At 36.0% G+C, this 24,817-nt stretch overlaps 1 protein-coding gene and 1 long non-coding RNA gene across 2 annotated transcripts in view; one reads left to right on the top strand and one right to left on the bottom strand.

The window, feature by feature from the left end:
- Window positions 1-24,817, top strand: part of LOC139117045 (uncharacterized) — a 75,565-nt gene that overhangs the window by 1,846 nt on the left and 48,902 nt on the right. The gene's annotated exons all lie outside the window — the stretch shown is intronic.
- Window positions 576-23,181, bottom strand: LOC139117044 (protein OS-9-like). Its single transcript, XM_070679863.1, has 13 exons — window positions 22,997-23,181; window positions 19,093-19,263; window positions 17,728-17,868; window positions 16,954-17,052; window positions 15,566-15,767; window positions 13,875-13,916; window positions 11,662-12,162; window positions 10,501-10,666; window positions 9,322-9,598; window positions 8,561-8,678; window positions 4,779-5,081; window positions 3,703-3,815; window positions 576-3,012 (listed from the first exon to the last, which is right to left on the bottom strand). Exons 1-13 carry the CDS (start codon window positions 23,156-23,158, stop codon window positions 2,893-2,895), a joined length of 2,415 nt encoding a protein of 804 aa, XP_070535964.1. The 5' UTR covers window positions 23,159-23,181; the 3' UTR covers window positions 576-2,892.

Here is a 24,817-nt window from a genome sequence, read left to right on the forward strand (position 1 = left end):
TCATGTACTGACCATTCTTTATGTTTCGAGGCTTTGTCTCAGGTAAGGGACTTCTAAATTGATTCAAGAGCCATAAGTTGTGATTTTTGGTGATTTTGTCGATATTTTTGTTTTGTATGCCAGTTGCAAGTTCTTGTCCTACTCCCAAAGAATGCTGGAACTCCTGCTATTTAACTTGGTTGTTATTTTTTTTCATTTGAATTCCAGTCCAGACCAGAATTCAACAATATCAATGCAGTTTAAACCTGTATAGACTGAGTTGACAAGCTGAATACTGTGTATCTCAACATGCTTTGGGGACTAGAACAAGAACCTGTAGTTGAGATCAGCAACAAAAAAAGTGAAAAGTCATGAAACGTTACAGCTACTGAGCCTTTAACGAAAATGTTTGTGGCTTTTGCAACTCTGAAAACTCCACACCGACTGTGCCTTTCAGTTGACCTCTCCAATGTGTCCCATCAGCTTACACAAGGTCAGGACCTCCAAGTGGCTGCACAATGTCACCCTGCCAAACAGAGAATCCAGGCTGACAAAAATGTAGTGTCTTTAACATAATTACAGTCACACAGACACAATTTATGTCATAGGAGAAATAAATTTATTACATTATTGACAAAATCTTTATTTACAATAGCAAGGCAAGAGGGTCAGAGGTTAAGGATATTCCACTTACTCAATACACCCCCTTCAAAGTGTTGAAAGAAGTAATCTGTCTCCATTCAGCTTTTGGAAACATTATCAGAGGCAGTAATTCATATTTGGCGATGCCTTCAGTTTGCTTGTTAATCAAAGTCTAGATTCTAGGAATTGATCGTGTACGAGTTGACGAGTCAGCCACTATGAGTTTGTAAAGTGGTTGAGCGAAACATAGGCATTTAGTCTACTTTACCGGTATGAAATCTTTGGTTTGTAGGTCATGGCATAGTCTGCAAACCAAAGACATGGTGGTTATTTTAGCCTGTCAGTCCCATGTTCACACCGTGGTTCACTAGAATACTCCTACATTTGTTGTGTCTTTCTTTGCATGGCTCTGTAAAATGTAGTGTCATTTGGGGCAGACATTCAATGTACTGGGAGCCTGAAAGATTGCATAGCTGACCACTAACTCTCAATGTTGCATCAACGCTTGTATACTCAAAGTCACTGAGATTTACTCCTGACTTTCCTGACCTTTTTTATGGCAGTTTTTTGGGAATGTTTGAGGTGAAAAGGTGACATTTTCCAGGAGGTATTACGGAATAATTGTTTCACAAGATGATCATCAATTTAACATCAACAAAATAATTTAAGTTGCAGCTAAATCAATTTTCTAAGACTTTAAAGGAGTGAATTTCACATTTCACTTTTTTCACAGGCAGTAAAGTATTTTTAGAGGAGGTTCAAAAGACTCAAAATTTGAATGGAGATCCAAATTTCAGGGATTTCCACGAGCAAGTCAACCTTGATATTTGTCATAAACTTCTGTATTCACCATGAAAGTAAGACTTTCCCGAGGAAAAACAGTCTTTGGATCTGAAGATAACTGGTACAAGAAGTCACTGTCAATGACATACTCCCCTGTGGTTAAGATAACTGGTACGAGAAGTCACTGTCAATGACATACTCCCCTGTGGTTAAGATAACTGGTACGAGAAGTCACTGTCAATGACATAATCCCCTGTGGTTCTGTCTAATGTTTACTGCATGTATTAGTTGGACTGCGGTGACTGTGAAACAGTTGTGATACAAGGGTAGTATCAGAGATATCAATGTGAAAGCCATAATGTACTGTCATGTGGTGTATTTTAGCCCGGGGCTGTCAACTAAACTGGCTTCGGAATCCACACTGGTTGACAGAAACCTTGGACATGCAAATAGCATGTTGTCATGGTTACACCATGTTTTCTTTTTATCAATTTAGAATGATGTAACTTCAGACTTTTCTGACATGACAAAGTCATTATTATAAAAGGCAGCTTGGCAACTATATTAACCTGTTCACCCCCAATTCCCTGTAAATTAGTCCACAATCACCATTGCTAACAATGGGCTTGGGCTAAACCATGGTGGTGAAAGGGTTAAATCAAAGAACGAAACCAAAGTGCATTTGAGAGTCATAGTGTATCTTGCTTCAACTAGTTTCAAAAGAAATTGATAAAACGTATGTCAGGTATGGAGAAATAAATCATCATAAGATGGCTGCCTGTCAGTCATATTGGATTGTATCACAAAACAACTTCACATGAGTATGTACCATATGTCATTACTGTACTTCCCTTGTACCAACTCTGAAAGCAAGTGACTTACAAGTCTGACAAAATGCCCTTCAAGATGTCATGATGCGAAAACAAATCAACATGCTCACAAAAATTGTGGTGTGCTGTGGCAAAATATTAGAGAAATCAGTTCCATCATGTCAAGAGTATTATTGTCCTGGAAACCATGACAGATGCACATAGCTAAATCTGCAAAAACCCTTACTTCACATTTTGTACAACTTAAAAAGACACAACAACGTCTTGAAATCTGAATTCACTGTGGACATAGGAACTTTAAAATAGACAGCAATTTAGAGGAAGTTTTTCTGCTTATAATCTATTTGTATGTACTTTTTTGATCAGAAAAGAATTTGAAATGTATTCAGATCAATTGCCTATTGTAATTAGTAATTCCCAATTTGAAAATTCAACTATTAGAATCCATTTAAATGTCTTCATAAAATCTTCAGTCTTTGTAAATTTGTGCTTGGCCAAGAAAAAGTTGGTATCAATTCATGCTTGAATATAATAAATAAACCTTGTCCATTGAAAGTCTGTGGGGAGAGTCAATCCCTCAACATGGCGGCAATGAATTGCAATGTTCTGAGTGGCGTCAGTTGCTCTTGTTTGACATTGTGGAGAGATCCAGGAATGACTATTCATTGTCTTCTGATCTCTGATGATACGTGGAATCTGACTCTGACCAAACCAGATTGTAATTTTCTTCTAATCGTTGTTGTCTCTGCTCTTCTTGGCTTGATTCCTTCCCACCGCCCTGTGATAACAATCAAAATATATCCAATGCGCTCACAAATACGGGTAAGACTTGAGTTCCTGAAATCTCTATCATGCTACACTGCATGCATGAACAGCTTACGTTCAAGATAAGAAGACAGCGTTAAAAAAAGGGAGTTAGAAGTTTATATAGGAGTCATATTATAGCTGTACATGGACCAAATGGATCTTGCATCAAAATACTGGGAAAAAAGTAAAAATCAACATTTAACATGACGTGCCAAAGGAACTTTAGACAATGCAGTACACAGGCAGGGAATGCATCTTAGTGTTTACAAAATCAAAAGTAGTGAATTGTTGTTTATTTATACTGAAATGCTTCACAGACAACTAATTTTTAAGTTTACTAATAACTGTTCGCTGCACTATGTACTGTAGTGCTGTACAGGAACAAACTTGACGCTATGCCTTATGTATGACCTTTGAACTGTGAACTGAAATAAAGTGACAGAGAAAGTTGGCTAAAAAGTTTACAAAGGCAGCTTAACCAACAACAGCTGGCTGCAACTGACTCTAGTAACTTCCTTGATTCTGTTGTACTTCAGAGCTAAGAATCAGTCCAGGTATTTCTGGGGAACGCTTTGAGCTTTAGGCATACATCACTGGGAATAATAAAACGCAGTGATACAGCTTTGAGGTTGACAACTTTCACGATAACTTTTGCACTTACCAATATCCCCACAATCATATTTTTAAAATATGAGCTTTCTTCTTCAGACAACACAGTCACACCACTGTCATCTTCATGTGGATCATATGAAATAATTTTCACCTCAATTTTTCCTAGAAAAAGAAACAAAATCTTTTTAGCATTCTGAGTGCTACAGTAACAAAATTATGATTAAATCAAAAGAAAATATTATCAGTTAAATTCTGGTCTGAAGTAACGTTGTTGGTGAAAACCGTAGCCATAGGTAACTTAACACAGTCAGTGAAATCTTAGACCTAGAATAATATTGTTAGTGAAAACCCTAGCTCAGAGTAACACTGTCAGTGAATAGCCTGGCCCTGAGTAATACTGTCAGTGAAAACCCTGGCCCTAAGTAATATTGTCAGTGAAAGCCCTGGCCCTGAGTAATACTGTCAGTGAAAACCCTGGCCCTGAGTAATACTGTCAGTGAAAACCCTGGCCCTGAGTAATACTGTCAGTGAAAACCCTGGCCCTGAGTAATACTGTCAGTGAAAACCCTGGCCCTGAGTAATACTGTCAGTGAAAACCCTGGCCCTGAGTAATACTGTCAGTGAAAACCATGGCCCTGAGTAATACTGTCAGTGAAAACCATGGCCCTGAGTAATACTGTCAGTGAAAACCCTGGCCCTGAGTAATACTGTCAGTGAAAAACCATTGCCCGATATAATACTGTCAGTGAAACCCTGGCCCTAAGTAATACTGTCAGTGAAAGCCCTGGCCCTGAGTAATACTGTCAGTGAAAACCATGGCCCTGAGTAATACTGTCAGTGAAAATCCTGGCCCCTAGTAATACTGTCAGTGAAAACCCTGGCCCTGAGTAATACTGTCAGTGAATATCCTGGCCCCTAGTAATACTGTCAGTGAAAACCTTGGCCCTGAAATATACTGTCTGTGACAGATAAAACACTAACCAACCATGAGAAAAACATTGGTCAAACCTAATACACGTACTGACAGGTCCAGAGCAACATGTCATTGATACATCCAACGTAAAGTGTCAATTATAGTTCAAGATTTAATATTTTTTGTGACAATGATCAATGGCTTTCACTTACCATCAGGATTGATTCCTGCATTTTCTAAGTGTTCTTCAACGGCTTTTTCAATCTTCTTGTACTTGCTGTCGTAGATTTCACTCTCCGTTTCCACAGTTTTCCCGGCGATGTTGATTTTTGTCACTCTGACTCTGACTCTATCATCATCCTCATCACCCAAATTATCGACAGTATCATCATAATCATCTTCCTCTTCTTCATCATCATCATCATCATCATCATCTTCAAGGAGAATGTCTTGTTTCGACTTTTTGTTTGTTGATGTACTCTGTTTTTTATCAGCAGATGATGAGTCATGTTTTTCTGCAACAAAACAGGACAATGTTTTTCTTACATTTCTAATTCACAATCTCCTTCACAAGTTTATTCTGCAAAGTGTGTTTTAATGAACATTGTTCAACTACTTAAATTTGACAGTGACTTGTTACCAATGGAAATATCCAACCATCATTTGATCCAGGCCTAAAATCATGCACTGCCTGTATACATTTCCCTATGTTGTCCTTAGCTTTGATCTCACACAACTACTGTGTCATTGCAGAGCAGAAAGAGAGAATCTTTCGTTGCCTCTGATAGAGGGCGCTGCAGTGTACTGTATCTTGATGGGGAATGTGAGCAATCCATAGCAGCGTCAACCGCTAGGCAGTAACCAAGCTAGAACAATGAACTTGCACAGGAGAAAAGGTAAGATGACACACTTTGGGGTTAGATCATATACAACACTGCAAATATCGTACATGGAATCATGACATGGATCCTAAAATAACGGAACAGCAAAGCCTATAAGTAGATTTAAGGTGGTTGGAAAGGCTAGAGCGTCAGTTATAAATTTCAACAAAACTATTAAAATATAAAAGTAGTCAACATTCTCTGTGGAATAAAAAAAACTAGACATTTGGGCACAAAGGCATTGCAGAGTTATAGCCTGTTAAAACTTTTGAAAAACTGACCAAATAAGAAGAAGTTGGGGAGTCCTTAGTGTATTAACTATGGTAGAGGTCCCCTAGCTTTTAATAAAATGTTTGAAAAGGGAAAGTCATTATTTGCTGTTTTTCAGGAAAGTTTGACAAGGCAGTGCTGGCATTCAGAGTGAGTGACTGCTATTGTAAATGCATTTTTAGATTCTTTGAGTGTCAAAGAGGTGTCAAAAGTGAGATTAACCCAAAAAACTGCTCTATGACTTCAAAAGAGGGGTGCAAATATGGCTTCTTTTCAACATTTTTGACAGAATAACAGTTTTCCTACATAATTGTATACCAATTTATCCAACTTTGAAATGAGATATGGACATGGAATTTTTACAGCCTATTAACAAGGTTACAGATAAGATTTGTATGGCACAATTTTCCTGCATTTGAAGTACTTTTTGAAAAATCACATTTTGAAATTTGAAAGAATTTTTAATAATTTTTTGATATATAAATCCATGTAAAATCATAAAAACATATTTTATTTACAAATCCTGCCGTACAAATCTTACAATAAATAGTGTCAACATATTTATAACTAAATTGGTAATATTAATACTATCCAATTATTATTAAATTCAAATATGTAAAAAAAAATATGAAAAATTAAATTTTAATATGTACTGGTGTCATATTTCAAATCATGGCTGCAAATATACAATTTTTATATACTTTGGAGAAAATATTAACTGAGGGAGTTATCCTGAAAATTTGAACTAAATATCTTGATTCTAACACTTGAAACTTGACATTAACTCTGAGAAAAGAATTGGTGCAAAAATAGCCTTTAACTAACTTAACTTTTTTCTGACATCTTCCATTGTAATCAACTAGTGAGTCTATATCTCTAAAGCTTTTCATTCGGTCAGTACAGAAACATGGATAGAATGACAGTGATTTACTGTAAACAACTTCAGAACCCTGCTTCAGTGAAGATGAGGAACCCCCACTGACAATTAAAAAGCCAGTACTCAGTAACTTTTGATGTTTTTATTTCACTATTTTTGCTTTGTACATAAATTGGAAGTTCTTTTTCTACTTTCGAAAGTAAGTAAAAACTATTCAGCTTGTCAACACAGCATATGAAATGTACTATTATTGTTTACATTTTAATTCTAGTCTGAAGCAGAATTCACTTGTCAATAATGACATGATAAAATCTACACACACACAGGTTGAGTTGATAAGCTGAATACTGTGTATCTCAACATACTTCCAGGAGTACAGCAAGAAACTGTAGTTTACATTTAAAACAAAAATATTGACAAAATCACCAAAAATTACTGCTACTGGCCCGTTAACACCATATTTATTCCTAGTCTAGTGTGATAACTATGTGAGATGTCATGGTGCCAGCATTTTATCCCTGTGAAAATATGTAATTTATACATGTTCTGCAATGCCTATTTTTGTCACCTCTACTACTATCTAAAAACAGCTTTTAAACAGGTCCACAATCACCATTGATAACAATGGGTTTGGGCTAAACCATGGTGATAAATGGGTTACAATGTAAAGTGACATTGTCTTACCTCAGTGTCACTTTTTTGAACATGCTATTTTAGTGTAAATTGTCAATATTCAAACATGGAATTACAAATAGAAGTGGATCTCACAAAATCAATTCAAAACATAGCTTAGCACAGAAGTTTGCATTTCAACAGCCTAGTGAATTACTTTCATTGACTCCTTCGAAAAAGTATCAATAAGAAGCATGACACATCTTTGGAGCATTTCTATTCAAAATCAGACGTTGGTGTGAAATGTCACCTTCTAAGGATCACGTCCTGAATTCATCCTTTTTTTCTCAATCTAGCATGATCTGTCAATAATTTCAGGGTCAAATGATGATTATATTGGCATCAAAATACCATGCATAACAAAGGTGCTGGAAAGGCAATGCCGTTTCAAGTTTATCCTTTCAATGCCAGACTTTGGTGTACACATCAACTGTGCTATTTGCAGCACCACATACAAATCTTACATCACTGCCATCATTTGGTCACTAAATGCAGATTTACGCTTCAAACTGTTTCAATTGTCACCTTTTTGACACCCTCGGAAGCTGTTATCCAATTGGTTGGCTGAATCTTACCACTATCATTGAATTATACACAATAGACTCCCTAAGTTGCTGTGAATAGTGACAAACAACCAATCAGATATAACCTTCCAAGCCAGCTGCACATCAGCAGAGCAGCCAGTTTGGCCATGTTTTGAAAAAACTTGCTAAACTTCACACTTCTTTTGGGACACACATTTGCTTATGACATATACAACACATTCAGTGTTCATACCAGCAGCTGCAAATTGTTTACATTCTGTTTTCAGTACTTCCTTCCGTTTTGTAAATAATACCAGAAATCATTGTTTCTAATAACCAAATGGTCACGTACATGTAGGGTTTACTGGACAATTCTCAAAACTGGCAGGGCAGGTTGTCACAAAATCTGTCAAAGATGCATCAGTTGCTGATTACACTATGAGCAAAGCTCTGATGATGAATATTTTCTTTGTATGAGCCTTTCCAATATACCATTACATGTCTACATAACCGCAAGTCTTTGCGCAGTGACCAAATTCTCTGTATCACTAGGTCAGATACCTATCCCTCTGACTTTCACTCTGATATCAACAGCTTGTACAGCACTTGCAGTAAATTTTCAAATAACATCAAAATCACGTGTAGTAGCCAATATCATTCTTTTTCAAATTTTATTAATTCAGATACATAAATGAGTACACTATTTGAAGGCTATGTATGCATATTCATAAATGTATCTATGATTAAGTGTTCCTATGATTGCATCTTACCTTCCCTGTTTTTCAGAGAGTCAATCAATTTATTCAGTGTTTTTGCTAATTTTTGGGCAGCTTCTCTCTGGTCCATGTCATCGAAAAGACTGTCATCTCCACCGAACTCTTCCTTTGCCTGAAATACAAAAACAGTGGTTATTCAGAATGCACTCATCTCTGCACCAGCAATGGAATAGGGGCAACACGGTTCTTCAACTCTGAGTGCATTGCATACCAGAACTTGTGTGTTTAACCCTTTCACCCCCAGTTCCCTGTGTACAGGTCCAACTTTACCATAGAAAACAATGGATTTGGGACAAACCATGGTCGTGAAAGGTTTAAAGTAGAATGTGGCTCGGGGATAGATACTCGGACTCTCAAACTCCTACAGAACGTTTTTCAGCCTACCACTTGTGGGGCTCATTTTGAAGCTCTTGGAGTGAACAAACTCTTTTTACTGGCTAATTTTTGTGAAAATTTACAATTTCAATTTTTCCCATAGTGACACAGGTATGGCGGCCATTTTGAATTTTATGTATCTGGAAATGCTGACTTATTTCTATTTTTTTTCACCATATTTTGCAGAGTGACACCCTCCCCACCCAGGGTTTTATTCTTGGTATTGAAACACCTAAAAAGCAACATAACCCTGGGGTTAAGAACTTGACATTCTACAACTTTTGGTATATAAACTTGGGCTGGTGGATTTGCTCACGCATGAAAAGTATCATCATAATATAAAAAGGATAGAAAGAAAACTCCTTGGTGGTTGAACTGACCTCAGTCAGAATGTCATCAAATTGTTGTAATACACTTTCTTTTATTTCTTCAGACATGGCTGCTGCCTTTTCCCTCTGTGTTTCATCGGGGATGATGTGGGCAAGTCCGTCTGAAAATTCCTTCATCGCTGCATCATCATCGTACTCTTCATCTTCCTTCAAGATTTCATCCTCTTCCCTTTCAGTGCTCTCATCATCACTATCTTCATCATCATCACCGATGGCAACCTCATCCGCAGCATCATCACTGGTTCCTCGGACTGTTGTATCTGCATCACTGAATGATATCAAGATTTGTAAGATAGTTTGTGCCTAAAATTGAAAGACTTCAACTTTTGCTAAAACATTCCATAAATCATTTCTTAAGAAATCAAGAATAAAAATCAGGGGTCACTATGCAAAATTTGGCACTAGAGAAACAAATTACCCAATAATTACCAAATCTTGAATTTCTAAATGGCCATCATCTCCGTGTTAATTCTATGCGGAAAAATTTAAATTTTTGATTTTCACAAAAATGAGTCAATGAAAACATTTAGTTACTCCACAAGCTTAAAATGAACTCCACAAATGGTAAACCAAAACAGAACTGTACTGTCAAAGTTTGAGAGTCCGAATAAGTGTTTCTTGAAGTATGTCCCAAAGTGGAATTGTTGTAGCAAGGATTGGCCTATTGAGTCATCAACCTATATGACATTAGCAGTCTTGAACTGAATCTAGGCCATTTTACCCTATTTCTATCCCTAACCTTAGCCCAATCTGGAAGTGGAAACTTCCAGATGGTAAATGTACATCCAGGGCACACAAATCCTGATACACTTCTTTCTATACCGAATAATGTACACCAGACTGCAATGCATGTAAATCCATTGATTTCAAGCAATCAAATGCAAGTTCAAAGTACTTCCAAACACACTGAATAATTGTGGTTTTTCAAACAGATTATTTATTTTTCTATTGTAGGAACCAAAAGAATAAAACTTGGAGAAGCTAGAGTATACTACAAACAAATATTTTCTTGGGGGGTATGTTTCTTAATGCTCATCATCAGAATTACCTTCGGACAACCAAATTTTCACAAAATGGTAGACTGGATCCTGATATTCTTCAGATATTTCATGTTTTACTGGTAATTTCAACAGTATCAGATAACATAGAACGCAGAAGTGCGTTCAATACCTTTTACTTGATTTGGCTGATGATGAGCCTTCGAGGTTTACAAGTTTCGATTCAACATTTTTCAGCGTTTCAGCGAAACTGCTCAGCCATGTTTTGATATCTTCATCGTCTTGAATGTCCATCTCAAGCTCCAAATCAATCTGCAAACCGTCCTCTAATACATCACCTGCAAAAAGGAACACACACAAATCAGTATCTCTGAGAGTCCATGCGTGGGCTCTGTGTTTATGAAAGGACTTCCTTTCACCATCATGGTTGGGCCCAAACCCATTGTTATCAATGGTGAGTGTGGACCTGTTTGGGGTGAACAGGTTAAAATATACAACATATGAACCAACTGTACCAACCTTCTCTTTGAGAATCTGCCACAAGCAGGCAATGGCTGAACGAACTTCAATATATTAGCAACAAAGTGTATGTCCTCAACCAATGATTATATGAGGTAATTTATGTTTTTCTGATTGCCAAATTTATTCTGAAATTTACTACTAGTAAATGAATATTTACAACCACTATCAAATGAAGAGTATCATCCGTAGGGCTGAACGCAAATGAATGCAGTCACAGTTCTACCATGAATATGCAAAAAATATTTCGTACAAAATTTTTGCATATTTGACACGGAAATTTCACATACACACTTGACCAAGTGGTGCCTCGTTATGATGAATAGCATTAAAATTTCAACATGTCTTGGGTCAAGATCACTAGCTGTTGGTATAAAGACTGGATAAAAACGTATGAATTTCGACAAATTTTCTGTAGTCATCTTCAAATTATGTGTTTGCTATACCATGTAATTGCGATCAAGGTTAGTATACTGTACCTATTTTCTTTCATGCAAATGTTGGTTTCACATCAACAGTGTAATATAGAATGTTAATCACATATCATACCTTTTTCTCTCAAGAATTTGACTGATATGCTCAACATTCACAGAAAGCTTCGGCATTTGATAATCAATATTTGAATTGTACCTTCATCTGCATAAGTTAACATGGAGGTATACACTCATTCTAAATGTTTACAATCTGCCTATCTTAGGGGGTCTTTCATGATAAATAAATACAGCCATACCCCATAGGGTAATGTTTCATAGTAATATGGCTTAGCGTAAACCAGAAATTCTGAAGTCTTGCTACTACATTCAAATTCACTTACCTTGTTTGATATCCTCAAATTTATCATCTCCAACTTGTGTCAACAGTGCATGCATGCTAAAAATTTCTTTATAAAGTTTAGCAAGTCTTTCAAAACTTCTTTTTGAAATGTTCTTATCTCTTTTGTTATGAATACTTGAGGCCAGTGAATGCAGCTCATCGGCCGTCTCGATTAGTTTATCTCCAAGCAGTTTTAATGACTTATGAGTTTCACGGCTGAGGAAGTCCTCTGCTAGTTTGTCGATGTCATACGACAATTCAAAAAGATATTCCACTGCTTCGTCAAGCGTATTCTCTTCCGTCTTTTCCATCTCCTTTTCCAGGAATTCTTTTCCGAACGTGGTCACAACTTGGGAGACGCTCTGTATTTTGCTGGAGATGGTGTTTAGCAAGTCCTTCTTTGAGACAATGATGTCGTGAGATTCTTCATGAACTTCTTGCTTTGCTGCTGCCAACAACCTCTCAGTTCTTTCTGTTTCAGCTTCATGCTTGGCTAACACCTCTAAAAAGACAAAAACATAATTTTATTGTTAGACAACTTTGAAGGATGAAAAAGTGGCCATTATTTAACCAATATTGTACCCCCTCCTAGCCAATAATGGACGAAAGCAAACTTTGCGCAACATAATGTACAAGGTTGAGTTGAGTACATAATGGAGTGCAAAGTTTGCTTGAGTCCACTATGGGCCGGGAGGGGGTACATTACTACTATTATTTTATAGTTTTGGCAATGCCAGTGAATTTGTAGATCTAGAAAACATCTTGGGCCACAATACTGGTACAATATCAATAATAATCTTGAAGGATGACGTCAAAAATTCACTGGTATTGTCAAAGCTATAATATAGCTAAAGCATAGTTGAAATCACAATGCTAGAAATTTTACATTCTGAAATGGTCTTTCTTGACTGAAAACATAGAAGGCTAACTGGTTATATGGTGGTAGTACTTGTCTCTGAATTCATTACGCACACCACTGCAAGGACAGAAAGCCTGTTTCAACTTCTAAATCAACCCTTATACCACTGAGGTTTGGTTTGCTCCTATTGATCCCGATATTGAAGTTGGACCCATACACAGGGAAACAGGGGTGTACAGGTTCAGAAGTCTCGTAAGAGTACAGCAAGGATACAGTAAGGATGGACTGTTTAGTCAGGAAACATTCAGACAAAATATTTTTTTACTTCTTGACCCTGTGAGTGCCGTACTTTTCCCACCAACATTTTAGTGCAACATTTTACCAATTTTTATGAATTTTCCAGTAATTTTTTTGATAATTTTGAACAAAATGGACATAACATTTCATTGGCTACAGTTTTTTATCAAAATTTTGGCAAAAATCTGAAAATATTGACTGGTGTATATTTTGTAAAGGTGACAAATATTTACTTTGGCGCTCAAAGAGTTAATGACAATGAATCAGAATAGATGATGAACATCACACATGTCAATCTTGCAGCATAATTTTTCTTCCTCCAGGTACACATCGCATGCTCTAGTCATTTTCTAAAACAGCTATGGTCTAAACAATTGTATGGAGTGTCTATGATTACAGAAAATCAAAACATAAGTATAAAAACATGGAAATAAACAGGAAAAATTGCAGACAGAGTTTCCTGGGATGTGGCAAAAAGATAGGCACCATGGAAATTTTATCAGGAAATCATGCAGTGTTATCACAGGAAGTAGTAGGGATCATTTTTTCAAACGTTTTTATCTCTCTTGGTGTGTGCATAAATAGATGAAGGACTTACAGTCAAGGTTTTCAATGATATGATTTACAGTGTGAGAATATAGTGTGAGAGATATTTGACAAAGTATTCCATATTTGAAATAGCCTGTATGTGGTTTCATCCTGTATCTGTATGTGAGAGAAGGTGTCTATGTTTGGAGTTTGAAAAATGTTGGTAGCAACTTTTTCTCAATCATGGTACCAACTATAAAATTGTTACAAAAAGTAGATCCAATTTTGCAAAAATTTTTTTCCTTCAAGCATCTCTGATTTAAATCAGAAAATCCTTTTGGGCAGCATTCGCAAAGTCATTGATATGCACATGTAGGTTTTTCAGTGATTGTGTAGATAACATTGCTTGGGAATTCCAAACTTTCAAAATAGATTTGACAAAAGGCCTCAAAGTAAGAGAAATCACACCAAACATTGGTAACCTGTTGGTCATATTGGACCAAACCAATCACAGCCAGTGTTAAACATACCTTCAATAGCTTTCATCCTTTGTTCCCTTTCATATTCCTCATCTGTTGAAGAAATTCGGTAAACAAGATATTCATTATTACATTGTAAGCTCTACAAACTTGATGGAATTTTAATCTATGATTTTGATAAAACACTGGATTGAACTATGAAGCAGATAATGTATTCTCCATGCTTAAATGGAACAAAAATAGTCATTGAAATGGACAAAAAAAAACAAGAATTCACATTACAAGATACTAGAATTTCTTATTTCATGTGTAAAATTTTCATTTTTTTTAAGTCAAAGACAGTATATATGTGTGTGCAACTTTGATATGGATACATGTAATTGAAATGTGGACTCAAAAAAAGGTTTGTATTAAAGCCATTTTCTAGTATACATATCTTATGGTTCCATTCACACATAAGAGATGCACACACATCTGCCTTATAAAATCTATCTGTGTTTACATTTCAGTATCATTTACAGCTATATCTGGTGAATCAATTGAGTAGCTGTCTCCATCTACACTGTCTTGATACAGAGTCATGTTTTCATATAACTACAAGAGGGGCGGGCAAAACAATATTTACTTGGAGATATCAATATATGTTACTCTGTTATCTTTTTGGGAATCAAAACTTCCCAAAGGTTGACCTGCATGGAACTATTTAAACAGTTGATCGACTTGCATAGCAGCATCAAGAGAAGTACTTTGTAATGAAAAATGTTTTCTCTCTAAAATTTAATGCTGCATCCAGCCAAGCTATATTTAGGAAATTGTGAAATTGATCAACATATGTACATTCAACCATGACCTCTCAGCCCTGACGTGGGTAAAAATTAACATTTCAGGACACGTGTCCTTGGCTGATGCCGTATCATTTTCAAAATTCACAAAAAATAACAAAATAACAGCATTCAAAACTCAGTTACCATGGTACTAATCACTCACAGATGATGATTATGATGTACAATGACTTTTGAAAAACTAATTTAAAAAGTATATGTTTATTCAATCACAATGTAATTAATAATCCAAAACAGGTCACCCCTGAGGGGAAGTACAAAGTAAACATCAAATGAAACACAGAAGTAATCTTTCGATAGGTTTGACCAAAACTGACAAAAGATATGCCTCATAGTGCAAAGTTCAGAATCTCATATTGACTGGAAAAAATCTCAGTGAGGTCACTATTAGAACTTTATCAAGCAAGTATGTGATAAAGTGCATAAAGGATTCAGCATCTATCTCCCATGTACGATAATCATCACGGTTAGGAACTGACAAACTAATAATGTGTACAACTGCATTTACCAGGAGCAGACAGACTGCTAAAACAATGCAACTCTCTAGCTACAGACAGCTGAACACAGGTATTCAGTAACACTAACCAGGAACTGTGGGACACCAAAGCACTCAATACTAGGACCTGACGGTTTACGATGTTCTTCTTACCAGGAACTGACAGACTAATATGAACTACTGAACAGCATGGAACAGACATACCTATCCAAAATCCAAAGTTCTTGCTACATTCATATATTTATACAGTTAAAATTCAACAGTTACAAATATTACCAAAATGAATTACAAGACAAAAAACCATCATGTCAAAAACAAAGAATGGACTGGCTACAATTTAAGTACTGCTTTTACAAGCAACTTTTACTTACAAGAAGTAGGCATACTACTACAAAAACACTTACCATCTTTCTTGTCCAGATATTTTGCATACTGATCATGATTCAAGGCAGGAAAGCACAGGATTGGCCTGGGTTTGTGAGTTGGCGGCAGTCTTAGATGGGGATGTTTGCATAATCTGTTTGTATGTATTGTGAGTAGATAGGTACATGAGGAAGGCTCGTCCACTCTGGAGATGGTGTCTTCTGTGTCTTCAGAGCACAGAAACTGAAAAAAAACAATAACGCATTATTTTTAATTCACTATGTGGGAAAAAAAATGATGAAAAGTTCTTCTTCTATGCCCAAAAGAGATGTGGAAACACTCAGTCTCCAAATTGTCATTACAGCTTGTATGTGTATAACATCCGGCGTTATCATTCAAAACTGAATTGTACAACAGACTAGAATTCATTTGTCAGCAATATCATCGCACACTGTACATGTACACAACGAGTCACATTGGCATAGCTAATTTTTTTGTATTTCAGCATAGACTTCGGAGAAAAACAGCAAGAAAAGGAAAGCTTATTGAAAGTTGTATTTCAACATAGACTTTGGGGAAAAACAAAAAAAGGAAATTTTAATGAAAATTGTATTTCAACATAGACTTAAGGGAAAAACAGCAACAAAAGGAAATTTTATTGAAAGTTAAGCTATTGTGCCTTTAAACGTGGTAGTTAAATTTGACAATGAAAGGTTTAAACCTTAAAACTAATGAAGGGCATTGGCTCAGGACAAGGTGAAGTTCTAAATGTTATCCATATCTTCTACTTAATAATTTCATTATAATTATGTAAGAGATTCATTGGTTATTCTGCTGGTAAACTGTATCATGTTATGTAACATGTAGACTTCCTAGTTTCTGGACATATTTCTGATGCGGCAAACTTTGACTTTTCGTTCACAAAACCCACATATGAACATAACTCTGCTCCGAGTACTTTAGTATGATCACGGGAACTATGATTATGTAAACAAAGCAACAGGTGTTTCATGAAGTGTTTCTCAATGTGTTTCAACTATCTTCTTCAACTTCTTGTGTTTCAGGCACATTCGTTGACGACCTCCAATTTGAAAATTCTATGGCTAACAGATAAAATGACAAAGCCAAAGTCATACAACATGTCTGGACTTTGGAGTCATTGTTGTATCAGCGACATCTACATTCTATTAATTTGAGTGCTTTAATTTGTCCCACCAAAATTTTAGTGCAACATTTTACCAATTATTATGAATTTTTCTGTAATTGCTTTGATAATTTTGGACCAAATGGATATCGTGTTTTGTTGGCTGCAGTTTCTTTTGGCAAAAATCTGAAAAAATTGACTGAAGTATTTTTTATAAAGGCGACAAAAATTGACTTTGGCGCTCAAAGGGTCAAAATGGAAATGGAAGAGGTACATTCCACTTACCCTGACTTCAGCTTCTCGTTGCTTTCCTGTGATGTCACAAACACTTCCATTTTTATAGAGCTGGCTGTGATATCTGCCTGCTTTGTGTCTTTTAAGTTCCTAAAATTACATTGTGAAACAAAGTGAATTTTTCTCTTTGAGACAGACTGAGAAATTAGACTGGTCTGATGAACAGTGGACCCGGAACAAATATCAAACTATGATGTCACTTCCTGTTCCAAACTTGTTCTTTAGAGGTACACAATATTTAGAGGGTCAGTAGCTACATCTGGTGATTTTTTTATCATTACTTTTGTTTTTAATGTCAACTACAGTTTCTTGCTCTACTCCCCATAGCATGTTGAGATACACAGTATTCAGCTTGTCAACTCTGCTTGTACATGTGTCTGCATTGTTATTGTTGACAAGTGAATTCTGGTCCGGACTAGAACCCAAATGTAAACAATAACAGTGCATTCTACACGTATAGATGCTATGCTGACAAGCTAAATAGTGGACGTTCAACATTCTTTGGGGAATAGAATAAGAAAGTGTAGTTGACATTAAAAACAAAAATATTGAAAAATATCATCAAATGTTACAGCAACTGTCCCTTTGAAGCATTTGTGAGCTGAGATACATATAATTGATGCAAAGTCCCTTCATCATGACGTGATTGTGATTAATGGTAAAACATATTGTTTGTCAGAAAATACCAGGACAGCTATACCTATAGACTTCCCAGGTAGGCTGTGATGAAATCACCAAACATAAACATGGTGTTCAAGTACTCACTGTGTTGGAGTGGTTCTTCCAATCAAATTCTGAGTCAAAATAACCCAAGTAAATGGTATCACCGACTATATTGCCATCTTCAAGGTGATACTGTTTTATCTCCTTGCCATGGCAATACTCATACGTCCACCAATGTTTTGTCTGACAAAAAAAAATAAACATAAAAATAAACAATCTTTCATCAGATGCAATGTCTACGTTTAGCTTTGAAATGTAAATGTTTGTATCTTCCGTGAGAATATTCTGGCCCATTTGTATGAACATAAGCATGTATACCCAACCTATTTACAGCTTTATGAATGCAAATTACAGTCCCTCCATGGACTGTGTGCAAATGAACTAGGCTGCGATAAAAAAGTCAATAAATTTTATTAGGTGGTACCAAACAAAATAACTAGCAGCTCAGCTTTTCTCTGCTGGTTGAGTGATAAAAATATTCAAATTTTTATTCCCTCTTGAACTGGTTCCCCCGTGGATTCCCTTATTCATTTAACAACAATATAATGTTTTCCTTTAGTTTTCACAAACGATAAAGTGATTTCTGTAGATGTCACAATGTTTGCACTGTATTATAATCATTGGTTTCACCATGGATGTAAAAAATTGTTACAAATAATAATATCTTGAAGTTTAATGGAAACAGTCCTCATGGGGAGAGGGGCAAGGGAATCTCCAAGGCTTTCAACACATATCTTGATATTTCTTATTGGTTATTTGAGAAAGGACATGTCCTTGGGTTTCCAACTTAAGAATCACTCTTTGTATTGGACAGTCTACTAATCACTCAGTTTTGCTTTCTTCAATTCAGTATAGAACTGCTTGATCCCTCTAAAGCGTACAAGACATACCTATGCTATGACAGATAGACACAGCTAGATACCTGATACAGGTTTAGTCTTACATTAAATGCCTGTAAACACCATGAACAGTCACAAAGTTATACATAAAACAGCACATCTTGTGTAGTTTTACCGACTTCATACAGCCAGGCATAAAGACAAATTGAAAAAGGCAAACATTCAAAAAGTGAACCCTGTATACTGTAGTTGTCAGCTGTTGTTCAATTGAATTCCATTTCAGGATTATCTTCCAGGATTAGTATTGTGATGGAAATATACAGCCCACAATCAAAGGTACATGAATATTCTCCATCGGTAAGGAGCCATTATTGTAAAATTTGCAAATGTAAACAATATACATGAATACAATTTGCATAAATGAATACCATTAAGTCAGGCCTCAAGTGTGAATGGTAATCCTGAAACAGACATTATGAATGACATTTCACAATTACATTTGGCCACCTGTTCTTGGCGTCCACTGATGAAAATTTTCAAGCACTGATTAAAAGTGGTTCGTAGCTACCTTCACAAGACATGATTTGTCTTCCAATGGTTTTAACAATTCTGGAATGCTGGTGTCTGCATTTTCTTTGTCTTCGTCTTGCTGTTTCTCATACAGAGACATCTCTGGTAGCTGACACTCATACTCCTGGCCGTGCCGCGATTTCATATATACAACATCAGTTTTCAAAGGCTGTGAATGCGAGCAAAAATGATGAACGAATTAAGATTTGTTCATGTGTCTCTGGCATGATCATTTGACCAATTTCCTGCCAGGTTCATTTATCCCTATCAGGTCAAGTTGGTCAAAAAGGTAAGGCATACTACAATGTTCCATGGGACATATTTTGACAAAAAGAAAACTTTAAAGACCGTCCCTGACTTCTCTTGCCAAGACATGCATAAAATTTGTGATTTTTTTACTAACTTTACTCAATAGTGATTGTACATTGTCTATTACCCCGTTAAAGTCATTTTATAAGACGCGTCTTTTATTATAATGTTGCAAATTTTGAGCCCGAATTATTTCTCAAAAGATGGAGTGCGACTTATAATATGTACTTTTTGCATTTTTAAAGAGGGCGTTACCACTAATAACATGGAAATTCTCAGATTATTTTTTTTCGAGGAGGGGGGCTACTGATAGACTAAATAACTTTAAAAGATAATTACAAGAAGAGTTTGCTTATGGTAGCTCTCCTTTGGAGGATGTGGTTGCCCATGGTTGAGAAACATGTTTCAATTTTATTGAATCCCAAAGGAACAACAAAGTTTCAACTTTTGATGAATAGAGCCAACCTCAATGGTGGCTGGTACTGTGACAGCTGTGCCAGAAAATGGGTGCGACTTATAATGCATACGTTTTCCATTTTTGAAAATTTAAGGATTTCATCCTACTCAAGTCAATCAAAGGTGGGTGCGACTTATAATGCAGATGCGTCTTATAAAATGACTTTAACAGTACATCCGACCAGTGTATTGATGGTGGATACACAGCAATAATACGTAGAAACATGAAAATACCCATGCTACATGTATATTTGTGATATAATGCGGTTGGAACACATGCGAGCTCTCAACTAGGGCAAAATTCCCTGTTTGACATTTCATACCAGAATTTCAATATACTGCTATGATATAATAGCAATAAAACACCTCAGCAATGGGCATACCACTCAGTTTTGACCTGTTCACTCCATATATGCAATTGCTATCGTTCACACGTATATGTCATGAACTGGTCCAAATCTCGTTGTATATAGCCCTGTATTGGGTTTATTGCTTAATTTCACAACTGTATGTGCTACACTGATCTCCTGGGTACCTTGACATTTATTCTGATTTCAAATGAGTTGACACAAAAAGGGTTAAGGGTCAAGGTAGTGACTCATTTTCCTGTTTACCAAGCACAGGTGGCTAGCACACTGCAATTTCGAGTTAGTGCAAAGACATACTGATATTTACCCAGTACCTTGGACAGTTATAATACTACCGTAATGTTTCTCTTCTTTCTTCTTAAAGTCTCAATAGTGTCATGGTTAGTTAAGTTACTTTTCATAATGACATGAGGATATAAAATATTCATAAATTTCCCTCGAAGCCAAATGGGGAGGAGGGCGCTTACATGTCACTTTGAATGATACAAATTAATTTACAAATAGTAACAGGGAATAGGTAAGATTACTTCCAATAAAGTTGCCAAGACCCTAAATATTCTGTAAAAATCAAATATTTACATTTTCTCAGTAACCAAGGACAAAGTCTGATAAATACCATTTGAATTCAAATACGTTTCCCTGAGATCATTCTATAAATTACAATACAACGGGAAGTGAAACTCATTTTTCATAACATCTTCACAACAGAAAACAAAAATTCTGTTATCAGCTGTCTTCCTTCTGTATCTTCCAGTTTCTATGTGTAAAGGCAATGTACCAGACTGAAACTGACTCAGCATAGATTATTGTATAGTATATGACAAACATATCCAGAGATAGTCTTGTTCATGATTAGTGTTTTTTTAAAAGAATATATATGTATGCAGTCTTGGTTTCCATCTTACAATTTCTAACTAAACTGTACTCTGCTCAAATCTTATGAACTCAGCGAAATTTCAGTCATTGTAATACACAACCATCTGAATCTAAAATTTGGATTATCAAAAGCATATAATGTATATCAAAAGATCAATAGACAATTGAAAAGCAAAATCCAATAGAAATGCTTTATAGTAAACCTGTTTTTCTGTAGGCTGACTAGATAATTCCAAGTATCTGATCATGTAGATGTGTCTCCGACCTGACACGAATTCCAACACAATGATACCAGAAGGTAATAGCAAGTACCATGTGTCAATGGATATTCTGCTATCTTGTCACTTCACTCCTTGCCTGTCTATACTTTTCCGGCCAAAAGAAGATAGTGTTGAATGGTTGACTACTCAGTCACTCACTTTGCATTGGCCACCGATGTGTATATCACCTCACCTAATCCCGACCAGAACATTCAAACAACTTAAAAGCATAACAACTGACACAAACTGTACGATCAGTCAACCTGTACACAGATGACACTTTGCGCCAAAATATAGAAATGCAGGTTGTAATTGCTAAACACTTACTTACTACATCATTTTGTACTCAATAGCATTTTGTACCAAATTACTGTCTGCCATGGATTGAGGATTTTGGTTTGGGCATAAAATTGACTGTAACTGCCCAACATTTTTGAATGGATAATTCCGTACATTGAGAGGACCCTTCCCATACAAGTACAGCATGAGAAATAACATTTGCAATGGGTTAACAAATGAAAAAATGTTGAAAAGAAGTATGTAGACTCTCTAGTGTCAGGTCCTCCTTTTCAATGTTTTTCCATATATATATATTGTACACACACACACACACATATATATATATATATATATATATATATATATATATATATATATATATATATATATATATATATATATATATATATATATATATATATATATATATATGTGTCAGGTCCTCCTTTTCAATGTTTTTCCATATATATATATATATATATATATATATATATATATATATATATATATATATATATATATATATATGCCAAAATAATGGCATCATTACACATTATTTTCATGAGTTATATATTATTAATGTTAGGCTTTGACAGATATTTATATTCTTATTTAATGTTATCGATACACTGATGTTTATTCTGATTATTTCAACTAATTTTTAGAACATAGATATACTGTCATTGCATGCACGCTGATCGAAAATAAACAAAAGGCAATATCATAAACTGGCTCTTCTGTATTCAGTAACAATAAGGTTTGGTGGAAGTTTTGAGGCGCCAAAGATTATGTTGCTGTGATGATATAGAGTTTTGAAAACATGTCAAGTTGCACACAACCCAGTATCTTCCTACACTGATAGGCTGACATTTAACCCCGAATTAGCTATACTTGCCAATAGCTATCGAATTTGGAGACTTTCAGGAAGTGCAAGTGGACAGTATGCCAAAAATTAGACAACTCCAAATGATATTGACAGCAATGCACCTGCGAGCCTCACATCGCCGTTACCTTCCCAGAGACTTGAAATCGTAAGAGAGGTTTTGCACTAAAACTTATTCCATATGGAAATTTAAATGCACCGGTGAAATATTGTGTATTTGGCTAAAAATGATGATGTTACCAGTTTAAGGATTGAATAATACGAAAAAGATTTCATTGGCGTCATTTTACAGATGTTAAGGCGTTTCCAAAGTTAACAAATGGACATTTCCTACTGTTGAAAAATGATAATCTCGGAGACTCCGTCAAGCCTAGTATAATATACATTATTGCGATCTGTAGAATATGACCAATAGACTGACCTGGTGTAGGTAAACATGACATTCTAGGACAGAGGTGAACTCCTACTTACCCGTCCCATGAGGACTGGAGTGTTTGCGATATCAATACCGTACTTTACATCGTCTATTTCTTCTAAGTCTAAAAAGGAATTAAGCTGCGCACAAAAGAGGGCAAAATTTAACGAAAAGACGACAGCCGTCAAAAGGCTGAGTTTTCCCACTGCAGTAGCCATTTTTTGTTTATTGACCTCAAGGTGACCCGCGCAGGCGCACTACACAAGAAACACGATTGGAAGGATGATTGGAGGAAGCTGTGAAAGTGTGAAAATAAAGGATGGCGCATAATTTTAAAGTAGGCAAAAATTTATAAAGTGGACCTTTGGATCATATTTCTTTTTTTGTTGTTGGAAAAGTTACTCTGTTCTGACTACAGATAAGCGTAATGAGCCATTCTCCCTCTTTGCGATAAACTTGCGTCCTCATTACCACGGGCACTCGACTAAATCATGTATAATGCAAGCGAAATTACCGTCACTGATACAACCAATATAAATGCTTCAGACCCAGGCTACTCGGCTAGAGTGACGGCGTTGAGTCGAGTGCATGTAGGGGATGTACACTCATTAAAGCTTTTCAACGCATGGTTGAAATTTCCTTCGGAGAAAAGGGCAGACCTTTCAATAGACGGTCATATCATTATCTGGCGTCATCGTACATTTTTTTTTAATTTCATGTGTCTACTGTCCTGACTTTTTAGGGCGATGATTTTAGTAACAGCACAGCTGTCTCATTCCCTGCCCACGATCCGGGATGTTCTATAGTCACAGACTAGTCAACGATACATATTTTGTCGCTAAAGTTATTTTCATATTCGCTTTCGAATTCATATCCGTGTTCCCGGCCCACACAAATCGTTCATTCGCGAAAGTCAGTGATGTCTTGTAAACGTGAGTGGCACTTGTCACGGGCGTTTGTTAGCTGGACGATGTCCGTCAGCAGGACTACTAGTACGTCAGGCAGGTGAATGCAATAGAAACGTATTTAATAGCATGGAGCTGCCGGGCACAGCTAACGTATGTCCGTGCACTCTGCACGCTATCAAAATTCCTTGTTCATTCCGTCTTTTTATTCTTTTTGATCAAAATCATACGTGAATAGTAAAATGCTCTGAAAATTGTAAAAAACGGATTTATAGGCCTATTTACCAATTGAAAGAACAATAATTGAAAGTTATATTGGTTTCAGTGGTGCAAAGGAAACTATTTTCACATTTGTTGTTACGCGTTTTGGTATTTTATTGACAGTAAAATACAATTTTAATTAATTAATTAATTAACTAATCATCTAGTACACAACACACGCTACCAGAAAGTGCAGTAAGGTACAATAAACTATCACTATTATATCAGATAAACTCAATTCGATGAAACATGTACCATTTAAGGGCGTGTTCAGAATTTGCTTCAAGGGTTGGAGGATTTTCAGGGCGACCACCCCTTCCCCCCAAAAAAAAATTAGGGGGGGGGCAGACAAAAATATCTTATAGGAGGACTAAGGAAAAAACACATCAATTCAATATTTGCCCAAGAGTCCCGATCTATAAAAAGGAGAACCATAGTAGCTAGTACCTGGGTGACAGATAAACTCGACAAGTTTACAGATAAAACTCCACAAGTGTATTTAACTCCTTCAGCTGCAAAATATGGAGGATACCTAAGCATCAAGATTGTAATGAAATAACAATATTTTTATCACCCATAGCTATTGTTTCTACAAACAGGTCAAATTTGCAATGAAGTCATGTGTTGAGCTCAAAATCATGATGTAATGGATTTTTAAATATAAATTATCTCATTAAGTAGATTGGCCATGGGAACACCCATTTTACAAGG

This window comes from Ptychodera flava, chromosome 18, assembly GCF_041260155.1.
Source record: "Ptychodera flava strain L36383 chromosome 18, AS_Pfla_20210202, whole genome shotgun sequence".
NCBI classification, from domain to species: domain Eukaryota; kingdom Metazoa; phylum Hemichordata; class Enteropneusta; family Ptychoderidae; genus Ptychodera; species Ptychodera flava.